Below are 24,686 nucleotides of genomic sequence, written 5' to 3'. Positions count from 1 at the left end.
CTATGCTCTGGCCATGCAGTCTTTGTCTCCTCTTTCTTGATTTAATGTATCTATTAAAAGCCATGTCCTCACTGCCAACAATGGAGACATTGCATCAAGGGCCAGTGCTCCAAAACTTCACTTGCCTGCCTTTTTAAACATACATTTATAATCTATTTTTGAAAGCATTTCAAAAAGAATTTCAAAGAAATCTAGAAGGAAAGGGGGAGGAACCTATGGGACATGTCAAGCAATTATAGCTCAGTGGACATTTGGGATCCAAATTATCACCCAACGACAGTTCAGTATTTATTAGTATTTTAGAATTGGTATTTATATTTCTATGTATGGAGGTGTTATTATGGTTATATTTTATTTTATTTTTTAAAAGATTATTTATTTGAGAGAGAGAGAGCACATGCATTTGTAGGGTAAGGAGCAGAGAGAAAGTACCTTCAAGCAGACTCCCCACTAGGCTTGGAACCCATTGCAGGGCTCTGTCTCACCACCTATGAGATCATGGCCTGAGCTGAAACCAAGAGTCTGATGCTTAGCTGACTGAGCCTCCCAGGCACCCACAATGGTTATATTTTTAACAGATGTTGGCAAGGATGCAGAGAAAAGGGAACCCTCCTACACTGTTGGTGGGAATGCAAGCTGGGGCAGCCACTCTGGAAAACAGTATGGAGGTTCCTCAAGAAGTTGAAAATAGAGCTACCCTATGACCCAACAATAGCACTACTGGGTATTTACCCCAAAGATACAAATGTAGTGATCTGAAGGGGCACATGCACCCCAATGTTTATAGCAGCAATGTCCACAAAAGCCAAACTATGGAAAGAGCCTAGATGTCCATCAACAGATGAATGGATAAAGAAGATGTGGTATATGGGGTGCCTGGGTGGCTCAGTTGGCTAAGTGACTGCCTTCAGCTCAGGTCATGATCCCGGAGTCCCGGGATCGAGTCCCACATCGAGCTCCCTGCTCAGCAGGGAGTGTGCTCCTCCCTCTGACCCTACCCCCTCTTGTGCTCTCTCTCTCAAATAAATTAAAAATAAAAAATAATTTTAAAAAAAGATGTGGTATGTATATACAAGGGAATATCATGCAGCCATCAGAAAATTAAATCTTGCCATTTGCAACAATGTGGATGGAACTAGAGGGTATTATGCTAAGCGAAATCAGTCAATCAGAGAAAGACAAGTATCATATGATCTCACTGATATGAGGAATTTGAGAAACAAGACAGAGGATCATAGGGGAAGGGAGGGAAAAATGAAGACAAACCCAGAGAGGGAGATAAACCATAAAAGACTCTTAACCTCAGGAAACAGACTGAGGGTTGCTGGAGTGGAGGGGAGTGGGAGGGATGGGGTGGCTGGGTGATGGACATTGGGGAGGGTATGTGCTATGGTGAGTGCTGTGAATTGTGTAAGACTGTTGAATCACAGACCTGTACCCCTGAAACAAATAATACACTATATGTTAATAAAAAAAATTAAAAGGGCCCTTATCTTTTATAAATTTATTCTGAAGTATTTGCAGATGAAATGTTATGATATATGAATATTCTTAGAAATAATTCAGGTGTGCGTGAAAGGGTAGGGGTATAGATTTAAAAAAAAGCATGACCATGTGATTATTGAAGCGGATGGATGGATATATTGGGTTCATTTGATATGTTTGAAAATTTCCAAAATTAAAAAGATAAATGTTTTAAGTTGAATTAAAAACAAACTTCTGCATTCAATTTTCTGTGTGCCAGCAGAGTTTCTCCAGATACATAGTCTGCCTTATTGGTAGAAACTAATGTCTCTGACTTTCCATTCAAGAAAAAAAAATTGTAGATGGCTATATTTTCATTCAGTTAGGATTTTCACTCATCCATCCCCTTACTTATTCAACAATCATTTGTTAGGTGCCTCCTAGGTTTTTAAGCACTACAAGACCTGGAGAGCAGAGACAGACAAGAAGACAAAAGGTTGTAACGTGAATCTTTCTAGAGGCATGGAAGCATGGGAAGAAGGCTGCTTGGCTGAGGGTAGGGTGGGAAAGACTTCTTGAAAGAGGTGACCATCTGTTCAGTCTCAAAGGAAGCATAAAGGGTTACCTAGATGAGGAGGGAGAGGGAATACACCTACCCCAACACTAACCTGTCCCCCAACAAACCTTGTTACATATTACCAGATTCCAAACCCTGAACTAATTACATTCCATTACCTGATTATTCTTCTTTAAAGCCCCAGATAAGTTATTCTAATTACTTCCTTTCGAGGTACCAGAAGATAAATATTTTCCTAAGTTCCCATACCTGATTGACATTCCAGACTCACCAATTCTAAGTCAAGGTATTACATCAATACTAAGCCAAAAAAAGGAATTTCAAAACCTAGAGGCTTTATGTTGATGCTGCAAAATAATGAAAACAAGAAGACAGGAAATAACATGCAGCTCATGCATACAAGGGATAATTAAGAGTCTTTGTCTACATTGTGCTAAAATTTATAGTTAGAAGTGGAAAACTTTATTTTGATTGGTTTATCTTTACAGTTACTTTAACTTGTCTTACTACTATCCCCAAAACAAAAACTTTAATATCACAACTGATATTAATGTCTAAAGGATCCCCCACACCTTACATTCAGGTAAACCATTTTTTACATGTAGACACATCCTAGAAGGGACATTGCACAAAGTTGCAGAACCGAGGATTCAAGTGGTTGAGCCATAGTGAGTGGTGGTGCATTTTGAGCATGGCAGGCAGATGGCTAAAGGATACACTTGACTTATCTCTAAGAAGAACAGAGGATCTGAGGGTCTGAAGTTGCTAGTTGTATATCCCTGAGTTGTGTTCTCGTTGGGCTGTGACACATAAGCTTGACCTGGAAGTCCTTCTGTCCTCTAGCTGTCAACACAATGCTGGGCAGTAATAGCAAACTTTTATGCCCATGAAGGCATAAAGCATTAAAAAGTTAGGGTAATACGGATTATTTAAAAGAATTGTTTGGAATATATGATTCAGTATTCATGCCTAATAATGATTATGTCTTGAGTTTATATCTTGATGACATCTGTGTCCCTCAAACCTGTCTATATACAATGCAGTGTGGTGTTGCAGAGTATTTCACTATTAAGGCTGATGGAGTACAATGTGTTAGGATTCCCTGTAGCAAGCAGCCACTAGACATTTCATCTGCTAAAATGAAAAGGGGTCTGCATGGAGGGAAAATAAATCCCTGTCATTTCAGCACGGGTTGCGGCGAAGAAAAGAGAAGTGCAAATTGTCATTATAAATAGTGTTGTTAACCCTCCTCATTTATAGTACACATTTCCAATTATACCCATTATGATGTACTTAGCTAGAGGGCAGGTTGCATTTTTTAAATGTGTTGAAAGCATTAATGATTTAGCTAGTGCTCATTTGTTTTCTATTGCTTGGTTAAGCATGCTTCATTGTCTTTTTCCTGTTTTACATATTGGAAGAATAAGACATGCGAGCTTTAAATGTGCTAAATCAGTGATTCTCTGCCCTGGAGATTTTTTAAACATACCAATATTTGGGCACCACCCACCAGAGATTCTGATTTAAATAGTTTGGGCTGGGGGAGGGCATTAGGAGTATGTAAAAGCATCCCTTGAGATTCTAATATGTAGCCAGCATTAAGGACAACATGGGTTGAGTAGAAAGCAAGATCAGTTGTGGGTGACTTCAGTTATCATATATAGAGAAAGGAAGGGCCACACTCAAAGGTGGTCACTATTTGATAAGGTCAGCTTTACAAATTGCAGATGTTTTAAGAGCTGCAGTGGTGAGGATAGCAAGTAGAGGAATCTGGAGATAGTCCCTCGAAATTAGAACTATTGCATAGGCTTCAGTGAGTGTATGGTATGTGCCATAGAGAGAACATGTTTATTTGCCTCGGCGGTTGTCCTAGATAGTTTATGCAGGTATAAACATGAGTTGCTTCACCTGAAATTAAGGGTTTGCATTTTTAAGGAATAAGGAATTTTAAGTGGACACACACACACACACACAAACCACACACATTACATTTGCAAAATGCTTTAAATCCAATTTAATTAGGCATTCCTAACAGCTGTCCTATGAGTTGGCTCAACAGTATTACCCACATAGGATAAGCAAGAAAATTGAAGCTCTGAAAGGTTAAGTGCATTGCCCAAGGTCATATAGCAATTCAGTAATGAGCTGGGATTAGAAATCAGAGCCCTGGAGGTCCGGTCTGTTGCCAGAGCCGTTGAATGTGGCCTCTGTTGCAAAGTGAGTGATGATTATGAACATTTAAGAATATAGAGTACATTTTTTTTCAGGCAACATTTTAAAATGAAAGAAGTATATAGATATCCCAGAGCTTATTTTCAATAGTCCTGGAAAGTTTAGCAGAAAAGCTTTGCAATTTTGTTTAATATCATTGGTATATAGATAGGCTCAGTGTTCATTTTGAAGTACTTGGAGGTCTAGGCTGGGAGGGAACTTAGGGGGTTGGGGGAGACAACTTTTGATGTATCTGCTTTCTATCTGGAACACCAAGATGAATAGGAAAGAAGTACATGAAAACTCTCCTCAGAGTTTTTCTAGGGCATTGTGGTGTGCACTATTTAAGCCTTCCATTGCTCCTCAAACAAAGACAGAGCATACTGGATCGTTGGGCTTTGGATAGTAAATACAAAGTTTATATTATCATCTTTGAATACTTATAAAACTGTGGAGAACTTCTACATTATTATCCATCCATCAAGTTTCACTTCTGCTTCACTGGGGAGATTTAATAATGCATATACGTACGCTTCAGTATCACGCACAGCACCTATGTGTGTCTCCTACATATATAGCAGAGACCTGATAAATATTTATCAACAATGACAACACTGTATGTGTTAAGTGCTTCCGTCCAAGAACTCAGTCACAGTATCTGTTTCTCCAGATTTAAGTGGGAGATAGTTGGGCTGGTGGTGAATCCTGGTTTGTACCTTTCCTAAAAGGAAATCTCACCAATGATTGTGAATAGACTAGAGAGGGGCATTCACTTGTGTATGATTAGTAGACAGAATATTCTTTTTAGGGGATTTAATGTTGAAGAAACTCGTGCTGTCTGACATCATACTGTGATCTCTGTCTGTCCATTGAACTGACATAGAAACAGACTTCTTAATGACCATTTGGAATTTTTGCCAAGTGAAAGTTGTTTTCTCTTATAATAATGCTTCACTTTGATTGAACGCCACTTCTTTTTTTTTTTGTGGGAAAATTTTTTTTAATTTTTTATTGTTATGTTAATCACCATATATTACATCATTAGTTTTTGGTGCAGTGTTCCATGATTCATTGTTTGTTCATAACACCCAGTGCTCCATGCAGAACGTGCCCTCCTCAATACCCATCACCAGGCTAACCCATCCCCCTACCCCCTCCCCTCTAGAACCCTCAGTTTGTTTTTCAGAGTCCATCATCTCTCATGGTTCGTCTCCCCCTCTGACCTACTCCCCTTTTCTTCCTCTCCTGTTATCTTCTTCTTTTTCTTTTTTCTTAAAATATGTTGCGTTATTTGTTTCAGAAGTATAGATCTGAGATTCAACAGTCTTGCACAATTCACAGCGCTCACCGTAGCACATACCCTCCCCAATGTCTATCACCCCGCCACCCCATCCCTCCCACCCCCCACCCCTCCAGTAACAGTTTGTTTCCTGAGATTAAGAATTCCTCATATCAGTGAGGTCATATGATACATGTCTTTCTCTGATTGACTTATTTCACTCAGCATAACACCCTCCAGTTCCATCCATGTCGTTGCAAATGGCAAGATCTCATTCCTTTTTATGGCTGCATAATATTCCATTGTGTATATATACCACATCTTCTTTATCCATTCACCCACTTCTCTTTAGTTATATAGCTTTCATTCATGATGTTTCTATCATAACAACACGTATCACGTAGCTCCAGTCAATTATCTTCAGGTAAGCCCTATACTTTCCTTTCCCTTTCATTTTTAATTTAATGATTCATGAACAAGTGTGCTTGGGGCACAAGACCATCTTCTTCAGATGCATGAACTGCTATCTGAAGCAGAATTCTGTGGCAAGAAATAAAAAGGCCCAATGATCAGATTGAGTAGATAATTTTAAGAGCAGCAGTGCAGTCTACCTTTTCCATACATTTGAAATGCAACCCTATGCTTCAGTGAGAAACAAAATGTGCTTGTTTCTTACATTTGCATGGGGGGATGGTGTTTTTTTAGAGTGATCATATAATTTTCATACAAACAGAGGCACTCCTGAAAGCGAGTGGATGAGCTCTTATGTAAGCCGGGATAACAGGCATTAACTAAGACTTCTCTGAGCAAACAAGGTATTCGATCACCTTATCTGTTCCTCTCCAATGATACAAGAAAGTGGTGGATGCAAATTGCCTTGCAATTGTAATTTAATTTACCAGGAATGTGGGTTGATTTTCAGCCACTCGTGGTCTACTCCTGGATGCTTGGAACATGGCCCAAAACATAGCACTGAATAGAAGACCAGTTTGTTTGTTACATTTTTCTTTTAATGTGAAGAAGCCTCAACTCTTGAAGGGTTTCCTCTTCTATATATATATATTTTAAATCTTTCTTCTCACCTTCTCTCATGAACTCATGTTGGAGAAGACTCCTGGTATCAGGCAATATGCATGTGCTTTACAGGCAGTATTTCATTGAATCCTCCTGGCAATCATATGGAATAGAAACTTTTATTTGGTCTGTTTTACAACCAAGGAAGCTGAGGTTTAGCAAGATTAAAGGACTTACCTGGAATGTAGTAGGCACCTGGGTTGTAACTCAACCTCAGGAAGTATTTTCGTGTGTTTTTTTTTGTATGATAGGAATCTTCAAATATTGGTGCCATCCTTTTGCGTCAAGATCAATTAGAGGGGAATCACCAGCAGATTTTTGGTTCTGTTTGTTTAATGGTAAACTTGATATGTAAATGGGGAGGACAAAGAGCACCGGATGAGAATCAAGAGTTTTAAGGCAGTGAGCCTGGAAGAATATTGGTGCCATGAAGCAGAATGGGTTGCTAAGATCTGTTAGACCTATTAATAATGGCAATAATTGAGAAACAAGGGAACGCCAGAGCAGTGATTGTTTTTAATCTACTTTCAGATTTCTGCAGATTGGCAGCAGAATATCTGCTGATAGTCAATAGGCATTAATAGATATTGCTGATATACACAATCATCCCACATCTACTTTGCACACCCACTTGCTTTTAGAAAACTCCCCTCCTGTGCTCCTCTGTAGCCTGCCTCTCCTGTCAACCAGTGCTCATATTCACTGTGCTCTACCATGCTCTACTTGCTCTTTGCCTACTCTCAGACTTCAAATCAATTGGAAACTTAGGGGGTCAATTCTTTAGCCCCGGTCTTTGATTGACTAACCCTGACACCAGGGACTAGCACTCATGATCTTCAGTTCAGTATGATGTGCCCTAGCTTGCCTGGCTGTAAATCACCCAGAGCTACTCTTTACAGACGATTTCATTCACCTTTGCTACCATCTTTCTGAGAAAAGACTGGTATAGACCTTCACAGAGAATCTATAAATCTCTCTTATTCTTTCTATACTGATAAATAACTCACTTGTATATTTCTGATGTTAAATATGGCTCTTGATGTTTAAGCTGCCATCTTCTCTAAATGTTACTTCTTTTGGCTATAATTAATAACTTAAATGTAATTTTGCCTGATGACTAAGTGGTGATAAAATATACATAAATCAAAATTGAATTTAGACTAGTTGTTTATTAGCCATAATCATGGCTGAACAGTTTATGTTTGCAAACAGGAACTTTAATTTATTGTTATTTTTCATAGGCCTAATAAGATTGGAAGCATCACTCACCAAGCCCCACAAGCACTGTGTTTATTGGCACTTGAAACCTTCTTCCAACTGAAGAATTGATTAAAAAGGAAGAGGTATTCCTTGGGAATAACAGAGGAATTATGATATGAACTCCTCCCTGGAATGCCCCTCGCTCTTTGTTTCACCATGAAGTCTCTTATGGAGAGATCATGGACTTCGATGTCTGTTAAGCCACAGTTTTAATGGCATAGTTTTAAAAGTTTTAGAAGTAGCTAGGCGACTTTGGGCAAATGATTTAACTCCCCCACCCTCCATTTTCTTATCTGTAAAACGGAAACAATAATGATAATTTTAAAATAAGATAGCAGGGACGCTTGGGTGGCTTGGTCGGTTGGGCGTCTGCCTTTGGCTCAGGTCATGATCCCAGGGTCCTGGGATCAAGCCTCGCATCCGGCTCCCTGCTCAGTGGGGAGTCTGCTTCTCCCTCTGCTTGCTGCTTCCCCTGCTTGTGCTCTCTCTCTCACAAATAAATAAAATCTTAAAAAAAGAGAGAGAGAAGAAACTGCTCTCCTCTTTAAAAAAATAAAAAATAAAAAAATAAAAAATAAAATAAAATAAGAAAGCATATGCAAAATGCCCAGAAGCAGATCTGATATAGACTAAGGAGACAATTCCCGGAAACTTATAATGCATTTTACACACATAGGTAATCCAAATCTTTGCCACCTTCAAAGTCACTATCTTCCATTCTCTGTCTACTTCCCTGAAATCATTTTCGGTGTATTCAACAGAAAGGGAGGCTCTGTTTGACATCAGTTCCTGAGAGCTTCCACTTAGCCTTTTGCTCATCCTCTGCTCTCTGACTTCAGACCTTGATGTTGGGTGCTACCAGATGCATCCTCTTCTCTTGCTAATTACTTCTTGGATTTCTGGAATTATTGTCCTTCCTTGGTACAGAACTGCTCCCTCCAGGCTGGCTCTGAAGTAGAGGTGGAGTGAGAACACTACTGACTGTTCCCAGACGCTGCCTGCCCTTAAGTTTCCATGACACCGGCTAAATCATGTCGCTTGTGCACAACTGACTCTGCTGTAGGTCTGGTTATAAGTTGAGGCACTTACGTCACAGAGGGTGGAAAATCCTTTAAAGCTGAATGCTAAATATGACCATTCCAAAGTTTAAGGACCAAGAAACACATTACACAGAAAAAGAAATTTTTAACAGCTATCTCGCAGATCCTGGTGTTGTTTCCCTACTTCAAGATCATCCCTTATCTCTATTTCTCTCTTTGAAAACATGCACGTTTTCTTCATTTCTGTACAGTGTCAATCAGCTTTCTTGCTGAAAAAAATCTAGCCTCTATTCTAAAAGTTTGTTTTGCCCATGGAATCCATCTTTCTCAGCCCCAACCTGAACCTCTGTAGGTCAGGATAATCAATGCAACTATGTTCCCTAAACTTTGAATGACTTGACCTGGAATTACACCATAAAGCAGAAAACCTCTGTGTGGGAGTGTTCATTGTGTGTGTGTGTGTGTGTGTGTGTGTGTGTGTGTGTGTGCGTGCATATGCATGCAGTGGGAGGGGAGAGATACTGATCCATGTTCTTTCTTAATGTGAGGTAAAGGCATCTGTTTCATTTTTCCTATTCTTTTCAATTTTTATTTCTGGGTCTTCTAAAGATAACCCTTGGACAACATACACACACAGAAACCCCCACACAGAAACCCACACACATACACACAGAAACCCACACATATACAAATCTTAAGTAAGTAATAATTTTCAGAGTAAGTGCAGTGTAACTGGAATTAACTGACAATGGGAGAAGAGACTTATTCCTAAAGGCATAATTACTTACAAAGCTGGCCCCACCCAAATGAAGATAGCTTTATATTATTATGCAGAACTGTTTTATTTCTTTATTGAAGTATAATTGATATACAATATCCTGTTAGTTTCAGGTGTACATTATAGTGATTCAATATTTTTATGCATTATGAAATGATTCCCATGATGTCTAGTTAGCATCTGTCACCATATAAAATTATTAGAATATTAACTATATTCCTGATGCTAAAAAGTACATCCCCATGACTTACTTATTTTATAACTAGAAGTTTGTACCTTGTAATCCCCTTTCCCTATTTCACCCACCCCCCCACCCCTGCCCCCTTTGGTAACCAACAGTTTGTTTCTTGTATCTACAAGTCTGTTTCTATTTTGTTTTGTTTGTCTCGCTTTTTAGATTCCACATATAAGTGAAATGATATGATACTTGTTTCTCTGTCTGACTTTGATTTAGCATAATGCCCTCTAGTTCCTTCCAAGTTGTTGCAAATGGAAAGATATTCATTTCTTATGGCTGAATAATATTCTATTGTGTATATATAGCACATTTTCTTTATCCATTCAGCTATTGATGTACACTTAGATTGTTTCTGTATCTTGGCTATTGTAAATAATGCTTCAGTGAACAGAGGGATGCATAGATCTCTTTGAATTGATGTTTTCATTTTTTTTTTCAGATAAATAACCTGAAGTGGAATTGCTGGATTATATGGTAGTTCTACATTTAATTTTTTAAGGAGCCTCCATACTGTTTTCATTCCCAACAGTGCACAAGGGTTCCCTTTTCTCCACATTCTCACCAGCACTTGTTATTTTTTGTGTTTTTGATAATAGCCAATTTGACAGGGTGAGGTAATACTCATTGTGGTTTAGATTTGCACTTCTCTGATCATTAGTGATGTTAAACATTGTTCCATGTGTCTGTTGGCCATATGCATGTCTTCTTTGGAAAAACATCTATTTAAGTCCACTGCTCATGTTTCAATTTTTTTTTTTATATGAAGCTGCATGAGTTCATTATATATTTTGGATATTAACCTTTTTTTTTAAAGATTTTATTTATTTATTTGACAGAGAGAGACACAGCGAGAGAGGGAACACAAGCAGGGGGAGTGGGAGAGGGAGAAGCAGGCTTCCCGCTGAGCAGGGAGCCCAATGCGTGGCTCGATCCCATGACCCTGGCATCATGACCCTAGCCAAAGGCGATGCTTAACGACGGAGCCACCCGGGCTCCCCTTGGATATTAACCTCTTCTCAGATTATATAATTTGCAAATATCTTCTCATTCAGTAGGTTGTCTTTCTGTTTTGTTGATGGTTTTCTTTGCTGTGCAAAAGTTTTTTTAGTTTGACAAAATAAATATAATTGTTTATTTTAGCTGTTGTTGCTCTTGCCTGACAGACTGGTCCACAAAGTATTCCTAAGACCAGTGTCACAGAGCTTACTGCCTATCTTTTCTTCTAGGAGTTTTATGGTTTCAGATGTTATATTCAAGTCGTTAATCCATTTTTAATTTATTTTTGTGTATGGTATAAGATAGTGGTCCAGGTTCATTCTTTTGCATGTAGCTGTCCAGTTTTCCTGACACCATTTATGGAAGAGACTGTCTTTTCCTCATTGTATATTATCTGTTTTGCTGTAGATTAATTGACCATGTAAGTGTGGATTTATTTCTGTTTATATTTTATTTCTATTCGAATTCATTGATTTATATGTCTGTTTTTGTGCCAGTACCATGCTATTTTGATTACTGTTGTATACTTTGTAGTATACTTTGAAATCAGAGGGTATGATTGATTGCTCCACTTTTTTGTTTTTTCTCAGGATTGCTTTGACTATTTGGGATCTTTCATGGTTCTTTACAAATTTTAGGATTTCTTATTCTAGTTTTGTGAAAAATACCATTGGTATTTTGATGGGGATTGCACTGAATATGTAGATTGCTTCGGATAGTATGGACATTTTAATAATATTAATTCTTCCAATCCATGAGCATGGTATACCTTTCCATTTATTTTTTTCTTCTTCAGTTTCTTTCATCAGTGTCTTGAAGTTTTGAGAGTACATGTCTTCTACCTCCCTGGCTAAATTTATTCCTAGGTATTTTATTATTTTTGATGCAATTGTAAATGGGATTGTTTTCTTAATTTTTTTCTTTCTGATAGCTGGTTGTTAGTGTATAGAAATACAACCAATTCCTGCATGTTAATTTTGTATCCTGCAACTTTACTGAATTCATTTATTAGTTCTAATAGCTTTTTTGGTGGAGTCTTTAGAGTTTTCTCTATGTAGTATCATGTCATCTGCAAATAGTGACAGTTTTACTTCTTCCTTTCCAATTTGGATGCTTTTATTTCTTTATCTTGTCTAATTTCTGTGATTAAGACTTCCGATACTATGTTGAATTAAAGTGGCAAGAGTGAGCATTTTTGTCTTGTTCCTGAACTTAAAGGGAAGACGCTCAGCTTTTCACTAGAACTGTTTTAATTACACTTTTTTTCCCTCTCTTTAACCTTCTATTTTATACTCCTCACAGGACCTTAAGTACTTTTAGGAAAGGGCCAATTATAACATTCTTCCCTGTCATATAGTAATAAAATCAAATCCTTTGATTTTATTAGCATGTCCTGGTAGGAAACAGGTGGCCCATTCAAATGGGGCAACTGGGGAAAATTTAATGAAGGGGTTATTTACAAAAGACTGGGAAGAGTTACTTAAGGTCACAGGGGGTGGTTCAGTACCTGGACTAGTGACATTTAGGATACTGAAATTTGATAGAGGTAGGAACAATTAGTAGGACTATAACTGTAGGAAAGGGCCATTCCATCGAAACCATGGCTTTTGGTTGGGGTAAAGAACAAACTGAGGTGATCCAGAAGATGAAATCTGGTGGAATAAATTCCCTGATCTTTCTCTTCTCTTATCATCTTTTCTCCTTGTATTGTGTGCCCCATCCTTCTGTTGCCCAAACCCAACCAGAAGCCAATGGACAAGGGAGTCACTGATACACTCCTATGATTAGTTCCCCAAGTAGACAGTAGATTAAATATGGGTAAAAAAAAAAAAAAAAGCAGGGGAATAGATCTGTAAGTAGATGAAAAAGGTCCTATACATCTGCTTAACTTAGTCAAGATCATGAAATGTATAAGTATACTGGTTTCCTCTTCTTTCCATAATCTCATTAAAATAATAGAAATGAATTATAAAAGCCCTAATTCCTTGTTAAAAAAATAAGAGAAGACCATCAGTGGATGAGAGCTCTAAACACATTTATGAAAAACTTAATAGACAAGACTGAGAAGTAGAGAAAGTGATGATGCAGCACAGGAAGCTATGACCTAACTTACCAGGAATGTGGACGGCAAGAGAAGAGGAAGCTCATCTACCCACAGAGATTCTTTAGAACGGTGGTGGCTGGTCTGATAGAGGGCAGGAATGAGTAGTGGGACTGGAAAAAAATGGGTTATTTAAAGCCTTTAAATAACCATTAGAGGCATAAAAATAGTGATACAATTTTAAAAAATTGAAAGGTGGTGCAAAGTAAACTCCCATCAGTTATAGCAGAAAGTCAATAAATGATATCTAAAATTAATGAATCAAGAAGCAATGACATAAGCTTATTATTTATAAATTAGGAGATAACCACAGAAGAACTAAATAGAGTTCAAAGTGTTCTGGAAGGAAGACAGGGAATTGGTTGTGGGTCAGTTGTTTCTCACTATAAGTCTTTGTAATAAAGATTTTTTTTTAAAAAATCATGTGAATATATAATTTTAATGAAAGCTCTTTTTTTCCCCTTTTGTCACACTCCACTTAGTTTGCTGGCTTTCTAGAAATTTTCTTCTTAATATAGTTAGATCCATTATCTGTCCCGAACCTACCAATTAATTCCATGTTTTCCTATACCACCCCTTCTATTCATTCTTTGCAACCTGCCCTCAACATGTGCACACTCACAAGCCAAATGCACACATTTTCCATCTGAATGCGGCTACCTGTCTTACTCTATGATTTCCATGCACCCATTTATGTCTCAGCAGTGGCTTTTCTCAAACTTTCCTTGGGCCAGAATGGCTTCAACCTTTTTTCTTTTTCTATTAAGATTTCAAGTTCCAGAATAAAATCTACCTCCTCCCGGAGCTGTCTGATTTCCAGAGACAAAAATGATTACTCTTTCTTCTCTACTCTCCTAACACTGCCCACTGTTGATACTTCTCGCTCTAATGATGTCTTAAACTTGGTGTATCTCTATCTGCCTCCTTTTCTTTCTGTTTAATTGTAAGTTCAAGAATTTGTATCTTTATATCTAGTGCAAGCTTGGCACATGGTAATTGAAATAGTTACTAGCCACTGTAATGTAATTGATTTTTATCGTTGTTATTGATTCAAGAGGAATCTAAAGATTATGGGATGAGTGCCCCAGCACATTAAAGTGAACATCGGTTGTCTTTATTGAGATGCCTATTAATACTTCTCCTTTTCAGCCAAACCAGAAAGTAGACAATATTTTGTTCTGTCACAGTTTTAGTGCCTTTTCCCTAAATTCCAATTATATACATATTGTCTCAGGTTATGAGGACTAAGAAATGTAAGAAACCAATATCCATAAATAAATAAATTACTAATGTATTAATTTTAATGAGTATTTGCATTTTAAAAAGTTACCCACAGAGGGAAGTGCCTTGCTGGAGGGAATGAATTGCTCATATAAAACTCTGGGCCCTTGAGCTATTGTTTTGAGATCAAAGAGGGTTTCTGGGGTTCCTCAGATTATGCCATGTAACTCTTATGCCATAGCTAATATAAATTCTGATTAATTTAGAGCGTAGTAAAACAGTTGGAAAACGAACTTTGCATATAAGAACAAATAGACTTGAAATCACTATTATTGACTGTTAACTATCTATCTCATAGGAGTAAGACTGAGTATAATATGAAGTATTAACCCCTGTCTTTGCTTGTTATTCTCAATCCCTAAGTAGTCTTACCACATTCTTACTTCTCTCCCTCCCTTCCTCCCTCCCTCCCTCCCTTTCTTCCTCCCTCTCTCCCTTCTTCCTTCCTTCACTCCCTTCTCTCCCTCCCTCCCTTCTTCCTTCTTTCCCTCCCTCTGTCCATTCCTCCTTTCCTTCCTTCTTCTCTTCCTCCTTTCCTCCCTCCCTCCCTCCCTCCTTCCCTCCCTTCCTTACTTCCTTCCTTACTCCCTTCCTTCCTTCCTTCCTTCCTTCCTTCGACTAACCCTGGATTTTTCCCTGCATCCACATAGAAGGTCACTACAATTTTATTTTTCCTTTACTTCAGGAAATGCCACAGTAAAACAGTCTCGATACAGGATTATCATCCAGGAAGCAGCCAACGGAGGCCAAGAATGCCCAGATACCTTATTTGAAGAGCGAGAGTGTGAAGATATTTCATTGTGCCCCATATATCGGTAATTAGTTACCTTTTTAGATAAACATTAGATTTTAGTATAAATCATGACCTATTTTCTTTATATAGTTGATAAGCTTTAGTGAGAAGTAAGAAGAGATAATGTTTATCTTTAATACCTCAATATTTTTCTCTCTTATTTTGAATATATTTTGAGGGAGTAAAGAATATGAAAGTCTAGTTAACAGGACAAAAGAAACAAACATGTTTTGATTTTAAGTGAGATGCTGGAGTTCTGCCACCCAGGCAATCAATTTTAAGGATTAGGATCCAAAGAGATTCAGGATAGTCTTTACCTGGAAAACAAATACACATATAAGTTACTTCATTCTATCATTTTCATCCTAAAGCTTTTAATCAAGAACTAAGAACAAATATGTACTTTTAAGATAATTATTTACTTTCATTAAAAAAAATGGTTCTTAAGTTTTGTACACATTTTAAGAAACCATCCTCTTAGAAAAAGAAGTTTAACCTATGGATAAAATGTACATTAAAAAAAAAGGGAAAATGACTTTTAAAGTATATATGGTACTTACATGTTCCCTCTTGACAAATTGGTGATTTTTATTTATAAAAGCAATGCCTGAGATTTGTGTGTTTAGTCATTAATGTCCATTCTTTTAATGTTGGATTGAAGCTTTGCTTTAGAGTGCATCTGGATTAAATCCATTCACTGTTGAGTTTTACTGATTTGTGAAAAAACAAAACAAAACATTGTCTTAAAGTTCAAATAGCACACTTAAAAATGCCTTTAGCAAAAATGTCTAGTGTTTCTCCTGATTATTTGAAAAACTATATCTTAAAGCTATGAAATTCAAGGGCTAATTTGTTTAGGAAAATACAAGTTATTTTTCTTTTTCCTTCTTTCTATCTTTTTTTAAAGAAGACTCCTCACATTAGATAGAGTATCATTGAAGAGACTGCATTACTATCAATTTTATAATCCTTTATTCTCGTTGTTTCCATCTAATGGCCAGTTTAAGGAGGATGGGAATAAATACTGGGAACATGCCCAGACTACCAGTGTTCCTTCATTAACCACAAGGCTGCTGTGGAAACACTGTCAATATTCATCCCTTTGTACCATATATAAATATTGAAACTTCTGAGCTGAGCAAAAGCGCTCTTGGGGCCAACTGAAAAAATTAGCCAAATCAAATGTCATTAGACATTTTTATGAACCCAGGGCTTTTATAATCAGAGAAAATCCTAGATGTTATTAGTGAGATTTTTCCTTTCTCTTGTCCACTTTCTTTACTCTCTGGTTGCACTTCATTTTAGCCACTCATGTTTGAACTCGTTTCCATCATTGACAACCTGCCATTTTTCCCAGAAACCAGTTTTGCTGTGTCTGGATTGGATCATTGTTATCGTTTCTCCTGATGCCTGGTTTAATATGTATACAAGTTATCAGCATGATTCTCTGCTCCTTAGTAAAGCACCCTTGAATTTTGAGCAACATGATTCCAATTCAATTTTTGCATCCCTCCTCATTGGTATGTTAGGGAGGCAAGCTAATATAGGACCTTTATCATTATCTTCTGAATCTTCTTTTTGACTCCATTAAGGTGATATATTCATATGCTTACCAAGTTAAAACAGAACCAAAATGTCTGTAGAAATTTTTTTGTGAATCTGAGACTCTCCCAACACATTAAGTTAATAAGCAAAAGGGAAGACAGCATGGTGATGTATCCTTATGTAGAATTGACCGTGGGGTCAAGGGTCTGTAGCTGAACATCCAGGGTTTTAGGAGGGACAACTGGTCAGCTGAGTTGTGCAATCTCAGACATTTCACTTAACCTCTCTGAGCCCAAGTTTATCATTCCAAAACTGAGTTTAACAAGAGTTCTGAAATTCCTTCTATTTTACTTTATGCAGTACACTAAACTTGACTGGACTCCATAGTCTCATTTTGATCTAGAAAGCCTCAGTAAACTTAAGGAATCTGAATGAATGCTACATCCTGTTGAAAAATTGGACAAAAACCCCTTGCCATTTCAGTTTCTGTGTTTTGGAATTATACTAAATGAATCTATGCATGTGTAAAGTAAATTTATAATTATTTAAAATTAAGGGGTGATCTCTTTAAACGATAAGTTTTTGTTTAGCTGTTTCTTCATTTTTCTACAATTGCTCAACTATTCCCAGTATGGAGGCCACTTGAGTGAGGTCAATGATTATATTATATGCAATATTATTGACCAGTTTTGCAAGATGAAAAAATTCTAGAGATCTGTATATACCAATTATTTCATCTCGCAAAGCTGGTCAATAATATTTTTGCTTCATGTTTCTGTTTCATCTTTGGAAGTAGCATCTCGTATCAGAGGTATTAGCTCGTATGAAAAAGTGTGAAAATATACTAAGGAAAAGAGCAGAATCTGTGGTTACACTTAAGGTTTGGGTTTTCTGGTACATTCTGAAGAGACAGGTTTAAGGATATAAGTCAGTCTGTCCTGTGGGTCATAAAAATAGAAAGTTTTGTTTACCTGAGAAAGCAAAACAGTGAGAAACCACAAGGCTTCCTCAGAGAATACTTCCTTTGAGGACGAGAAATATTGATGATTCATCAGGGGTGGATCCATTCCTCTTCCGTGAGGTGAACTATCACATAAGATAGGTCCCTGTGACTCCCCACCTCCCTTTTACTTTATGACTTATTGAGATGTCCGAATCATTTTAAAGTCTTAGAAACCACCTTATAAAAACTTTTGAAGCAGAAGATCAAGTGTGAAGGTTTGCACCCCAAACTTTCAGATTTTCACGCCCTGGTACTCTAAAACTCCAGTGGGACATAGGGATTTTTCTCTCTCTCTTTCTTTCCCTTTCCCTTCTCCTCCTCCTTCTTCTTTTCTTCCTTTTTTTTTTTTAAGATAATTTTAGATAATAAGGAGGGTAAACCTTCTAGGTTTGATCTGTGCTTTTAAGGATTTTTACTGCCACCTTGCCCTATGGACTACAGCTTATATGGAAAATGTCCACATTTTTAAAAATGGAAATACTACATTAACCATGAATCTAGGGTAGAGTGGACTGTTGTCCTCCCTAGTGCATGCCGGGGCTCCATTTTATGACATTGGTTTTGACTCCATTTTCATTGAATTACTGTTTATGTGATGTATTTCTTTTGCATGTTTGTCATGGTGAAATTCTTAGTCTGCTCTTCTTTGTCATCACAGATGGAAACCACAGAAATGGAGCCCTTGTATCTTGGTGCCAGAGCCTGTCAGGCAGGGGATAATGGGCAGCAGTGAAGGCTGTGGAAAAGGAGTACAAACAAGAGGTAAGGGAATTTTAAAACAGTTTTCCTGTTAATATGTAATTTTAGATTATGTTATTCTTATACACTATTGCTTATTTTATATTTAAATAATTATGATATTATTGGATTGAATTATTTATACTTGTCAGTATTTGAGTTTAAGTTTGGCATTAGGTAATGTTGATATTATACCATCTTTTAACCTAAACCAGCTAGTGTAGCTGAGAGCTAATGCAATGGAAGCAGATACCTGTTCTCAGTCGTTTGCATATCTCGGTGCTTCTGTTCCAAACACATACTGGACATGATCCAAGGAATGAAGAATATGTCTGTGATTATACACTGCACTTTTTAGGTGCTCATTTAATATTTGTGAAATGAATTAAGGATAATTGAACGAATGGACTAATCTTAATAATCATGACTTAAATGTAATTGTTATATTTATACTTACTATGTGTTCTATATAATATGCATAGAAAGGAACTATTTAAATTCTTGGAAGACATTGCAGGTAGTCTTCTGGATCAAAGTAGAAGTGCTTTTAATCATCAATGCCTAGGTGTGACATATTGAAATCCCTGAAAAGCACTCAGAGCCTCATCAGACTGCTCACTTTTCTGTTTCATTCATAATCCAGATACCAATCAAATGAGGCTTGGTAAGAAGTGCTTTCTTCTTAAAATCTAACCACTTTGTTGGTAAAGGGAGGTATGTAGCAAAATCAGACCCTGTGGAACCAACTGCATTATACTGGCTTTATAATTTTTTCTAAAAGGCATATTTAGAATTAAGTGTCTCTTCCTGTTGCATAAGTTAATGTATTGGTCAGGATCAGTCAAGCAAGCCAGCACAATAACTCCCTGCTTTGTCTGTTGATTCAGAGCTGAGAGGACCCCCCCCCCCGCCATGGCCAGGTGGCAGTCTTAACACCCAGGTCAATGGAATCTTATTGCGTCTCCTAATGGAAGCATTGCTTCCTTTGGAACAAAGACCTATAGGGCAGCAAAATATAAGATCACAGGAGACAGGAAGCAAACATTTTACTAGTGCGTCACCAGGGGTATAGAGAGTTATAGAACTTCTATTCATTCCCACCCCTTGATTTCTGGACCTATGAATCCTGCCTATGGGGGAAACGGTACCGAAAATCATGTGCTAATTCAGAGCATATACAGCCTTCTGTAAAACCTTGAGTCAGCCCTGCAAGGTATTGCCACCTAACTGGTATTGTAATTGAGTCTGCAAAAGACCTTTCCACCACTCTGTCAAGCCAGCCGCTTCAAGGGTTGTGGGGGACATGGTAAGATTAGTGAATTCCATGAGAATGGGCCGAATGCAGCCCTTTGTTTGCTGAGAAGTGAGTTCCTTGATCAGAAGCAATGCTACGTGGAATACCATAGCTATGGACAAGGCATTCTGTAAGCCCATGGATGGTAGTTTTGGCAGAAGTATTGTTTGCAGGGAAGGGAAATACAAACCTAGGATAAGTCTTCCAGTAAGAACAAAGTACTGTCCTAGATCTATGATGGACGTGGTCCAGTGTAATCAACCTACTACCATGTAGCTAGCTTGCCACTCTTGAGAGTGGTGCCATATTAGGGACTTGGTGTTCCTCCCTGTTGCTGGCATATCAGGCACTCAGTGATGGCCATAGTCAGGTTAACATTGGTGAGTGGAAGTCCATATTGCTGAGCCTATGAATAACCTCCATTCCTGCCACCATGGCTACTTTGTTCATGAACCCATTTGATGATGATAGGAGCCACTGGAGAAAGAAGGATGACTGGGGTGAATAGTATCCATAGAACAGGTCATCCTGTCCATTTGATTATTAATGTATTCCCCTGCTGAAGTCACCCTTTGGTAAACATTCACATGGGACTCAAATATGTTCACATTTTTCCTCATACAGAGAGGTCTATCTATATAACTCTTCCCCAGATTTCCTTGTCGCCAACTTTCCAATCATGTTCTTCCAAGACCTTGGCCATATAGCAAAACCATTGGCCACAGTCCATGAATCTGCATGTAATCGCATACCTGGCCATTTCTGCTTCCAAGCAAAGTGAACAACGAGGTATGCTGCTTTACATTCTATCCACTGAGAAGATTTCTCTTTACCTATCTCTTTCAAGGGTATATCTCAGAAAGGGGCTATAGTGCTATAGCTGTCCATTTGGGAGTTGTGCCTAGATATTGTACAGAACCATCTGTAAGCTAGGCTGGATTCTTCTCTTCTTCCATCAGCTGATTGTAGGGAACTCTCCATGAGGCCACAGGTACAGGCTGGAAGAGAGCAGGTACCGTAGCAGAAGTAGGGACCATGGACATTTGCCCACCTACTCATGTAACTTACTTGTGCCTTCAGGGCCTGCGTGGGCCAAATCATCTATACATCACTTCCATTTGATGATGCCTTACATTGTGGCTTGGTGGATTAGGTAACATCCAGTTCATGAAGGCAGCCTGGGTTGCATGATAATTTGGTGGCCCATGATTAAGGCTTCATTCTCTGGCAAGACACAGTATCAGGACAGAAGCTGTTTTGCAAAGGAGAATAGTTATCTGCAGATGGTGTCAGGGCTTGCTCCCATATCCTAAGGACCTGTCCTGAAATTCACTTATAGAAGCCTCTAAAGGCTGCAAACAGTGTTCCTGTCAGCTGCTGATACTTGAATAGCATTGGATCTGCTGGATCATCATATGGCCCAAGTGGCAGAACAGTATGCACAGTAGCCTGGATTGTTACAGAGATCTTTCTCATTCTGGGACCTGCTTAAAACTAGCAGCTATTTGAGTCTCTTGGTAAATAGGCTGGACTAACACACTTAAATAAGGAATACGTTTGCCTCCAAAATCCAAAGAGACCCATTAGGTATTGTGCCTAGTTTTGGTTGCAGGAGGGGCCAGATGCAAAAACTTATTCTTCATTGCTTAAAGGGATATCTTCACATGCTCCACACCACTGAACCTCTAAAAATTTCCCTGGGGTAGAAGGCACCTGAGTTTTTTCAGATTTATTTCTTACTCTTTTACCAAAATGCCTACAGTAGTTGCTACTTCTTGCTCACTAGATCCATTCAGAATAATGTCATTAATATAATGGACTAGTATGCTATCTGATTGAAGGAAAAAACAATCAAGATCCCCACGAACTCAATCATGAAATAGGGCTGGAGAGTCAATATACCCCTGAGGTAGGAGAGTAAAGTGTATTGCTAGCCTTGCCACCAAAGAGCAAGCTGATTTTGGTGGCCTTTATTATCTTCAGACATAGTGATAGGTGGGATTAAGGCTTTGACATAGGAATTTTGGGTCACTTCAGTTTATAACAATTACACTTTGGAAATGATGTCCCTCTCAGAACATTTATACATGTGAATTTGATTGGCAAGTTAGTTTCATTCAGGACTTCTATGAGACTAGATAGTGACTGTGTAAATTAAGGGGAGGGACCACCTCCTTCAAACATTTTACTTCCATATGTCAGAATATTGTTATAATAATATGATCTTGTAATTATAAGACCTTGACTACTTTCTACTGGAAAATTGTTATATCTCGATCAACAATCTCTCTAGGAATGAAGTTCTTTAGAAATGGCACTGTTGTGTGGTGCACGACTTAATTCCATATGGTGGCCTAGACTTTGACACTTTGATACTAGCATATCATAATGGTTGGTTTTCATTGAAAAACCATTTAGTAATTTCTGAGGAGATGTTGCTCCTAAATTATGTGGAATCTTATCACATAAATGGCAAATTATTTTATCTTAGAATAATTTTACTTTGGATTTCAATTTAAACAGATTCTAGATGGAGACCTCATAGTCCCTTAGACTAGGCAAGTGATTCCCTTGAGTTTTCTCTAAATTAGACACCAATATTAGAGAATTCCTAGTGTTTTTCTGTTGGGAAATTTGTACTTTTAAAGTAGTGGCCTGGGTCTCCAATTTTAAGATAGTGAAGTAAAGACATTTCTACTCCATCTTTTCTCTAAAATTACTTCAAAACCAGCAAGGAAGATGTGAAACAATAAGAAAAAAGTAATGTCTTTTATAAAATTGCTCCAGAGAACAAGAAGCACATTAAACTCACCTTCAAGGAAATGAGGAGTCATCTGTAACCTCAGTCACAATATGTTTTAGAAAGTGAGTGGAGATACAGTAAAGGATTTTGCCGAACAAGATTATGCCAAAGTGTTGGCAGGGGTGAAGGTGTGGGGGCTGAAGAGAAACAAAGTGATTTGTCCTGGAGAATTCCAGAAAGTTACCACATTCTGCAGAAGAAAGTATACGTGAGTGTGTGTGTGTGTGTGTGTGTTTGTGTGTGTGTGTGTGTGTTAGGAGTGGGAGCAAAACAGGGGCTTTTGGAAGTCTGATTAAAAACGATGAGCAGTGTCACCCCTTTTCCTATTCTTTTGGGAGCTTAGAGTTTTATTCTCTGGGGATATAAAACCAGAGGCATGTACTTTGGACAGCTGGTAGAGAATGGAGATGAAGGCCTAGCCTCAGATCCGGAGGATCAAAAAAAAGTGCAAATAAAGAATTAAGAGACCATCAGTTCCCTTCTTTCACCTGCTTTAGCATGCTAGCCAGGTGGCTTTTATACTTTTCAGTTCCATGGATGCCCTATCAATCTAAAAACACTATAAATTTAAATTTCTCCTTGAGGAGTTTTTGAATCACAGAGGGAGCATGAATTTAGACCATAAAATCATGGAAAGGCCAGCTTGGGGTTATAAATTCTCACAAGAGATTCTTCCCTCCCCTCATCATCCAGTGTTCAGTCTTTGATATGCAAGTGACCTTGCCAAGGCATTTTGCTTTGCATGTTTATCTCTACTTCACCCTTATATTGAGGGCTGGCCTTTGTCCTTATCATTTCTGGCGTGGGGCCATTTATGAGATCCTCCATAGTAGAACTTGAAGACATGACAATGAGAACTGGGGTCTCCAAGATTTGGTAGAAGCCCTCAGGATAAAATTTGATTACCTTGCATCGTAAGCTTTTACTTTGTTTTGTGCTTTATGGATTATTGTATTTGGGACCAGCCCAAAAATACATTTAGAAGATACATGTTTTACCTAGTGGGTTTTTTTTTTTCCATCTGAAAGGCCTTTTACAATTTTTAAGCCATTATACTGCTCAAAACAGAAGTACTCCTCGTTTTATCTCACTGTTTGTATTGGTGACCTGGTTAATTGATTTGCAGTAAGACTACATGAATATAATATTCTTGTAATAAAAAAAAAGAAAGGAAGGAAAATAGAAGGGCAAGTAGAATTACAACTGGAAGTAAATGTCTACACCATCCCCAAGGAAATGCATATTTAGGATTCCAATGTCCTAACTGTCCCATACTTTAGGGAGAGCCATGGATTCTCTCTGCCCAGCTTCCTGTACTTAATCTGAATAAAGAAGGCATGGTAGCTCAGCTTTTATGGCAAATGAAAACGTAAGAGGAATAAACTTACGTATTCTAACATACCTTGATGAAACTTCCCTTAAAAGGGTACAAAGTTAGTATTAAAAAAGTTAAAGGTGCTGCCATTCCTAGAAGGGGACTGAATTTGTCTGTGGACTGATATGGTCTAATTCTTAATTGTGCTATTCACAGTGACTATTTTAAAACCGGCTAATGGCCTTGCCAGTGTGTTTCTTTTAGATGTTACCTTCTTCTTATTCATAAGCTTGTGAGTATCCCCTATCATAGACAGGGACTGGACATAGACAGCAGTATACCAGTTGCAGAGTAGGTATTGGAGACTGAAGTTGTCCTGTCTAGGATACCCCTGACTTCCATGATGTACCTATATTCTGCTGTGGTTTGTTTTCACTGAGCAACGTTTATGTGGACCAATGGAGGCAGAACTCTATCTTGGTCAGATCTTTTTGTTCTTCCTTAATTGGTTTTTGTCCCTGAGAGGGGACAAAAGTGAGAGGCCAGGTCTTCTTACACAGTAGTTTTGATGGAATCTGTGTTTTCTTTGCAGCCAAGGGATCTCTTTAAATAAAGGTCTTTTCCAGGAAAAACAATTGGCAAAATAATCTACTATCAAGATGAGTTTTGATTTACCTTTATTCTTAAAAAGGAAGAAGGTCAGAAATAGGAAGAAGCTAAGGAAAAAAAATAGTCTAATGCCCTTAATAGTAAAGCAAAAATACCTGGTATTCAAAAATGTAAATTCATATGAAATACATATTTGTATGGGTCTGTCACTTTAGCAAACTATGCTTTATTTCACATATTATTTCTTTCTTTTTATTAAGTTTTTATTTAAATTGCAGTTAGTTAAC

At 37.9% G+C, this 24,686-nt stretch overlaps 1 protein-coding gene across 2 annotated transcripts in view; it reads left to right on the top strand.

Annotated features, from left to right (window-relative positions):
• Positions 1-24,686, top strand: part of THSD7B (thrombospondin type 1 domain containing 7B) — a 758,532-nt gene that overhangs the window by 404,708 nt on the left and 329,138 nt on the right. For both annotated transcript variants that reach the window (XM_073884500.1, XM_073884495.1), the window contains exons 10-11: positions 14,985-15,114; positions 18,299-18,402. In XM_073884500.1, coding sequence (XP_073740601.1) covers positions 14,985-15,114; positions 18,299-18,402 — 234 coding nt within the window. The remainder of the gene's footprint in view (positions 1-14,984; positions 15,115-18,298; positions 18,403-24,686) is intronic.

This window comes from Callorhinus ursinus, unplaced genomic scaffold (genome assembly GCF_003265705.2).
Source record: "Callorhinus ursinus isolate GAN/ISIS: 27379988/994484 unplaced genomic scaffold, GSC_fseal_2.0 scaffold2, whole genome shotgun sequence".
NCBI classification, from domain to species: Eukaryota; Metazoa; Chordata; class Mammalia; order Carnivora; family Otariidae; genus Callorhinus; species Callorhinus ursinus.
The sequence above is the reverse complement of the archived record's forward strand: the minus strand, read 5'-3'. Positions and strand labels throughout refer to the sequence as shown.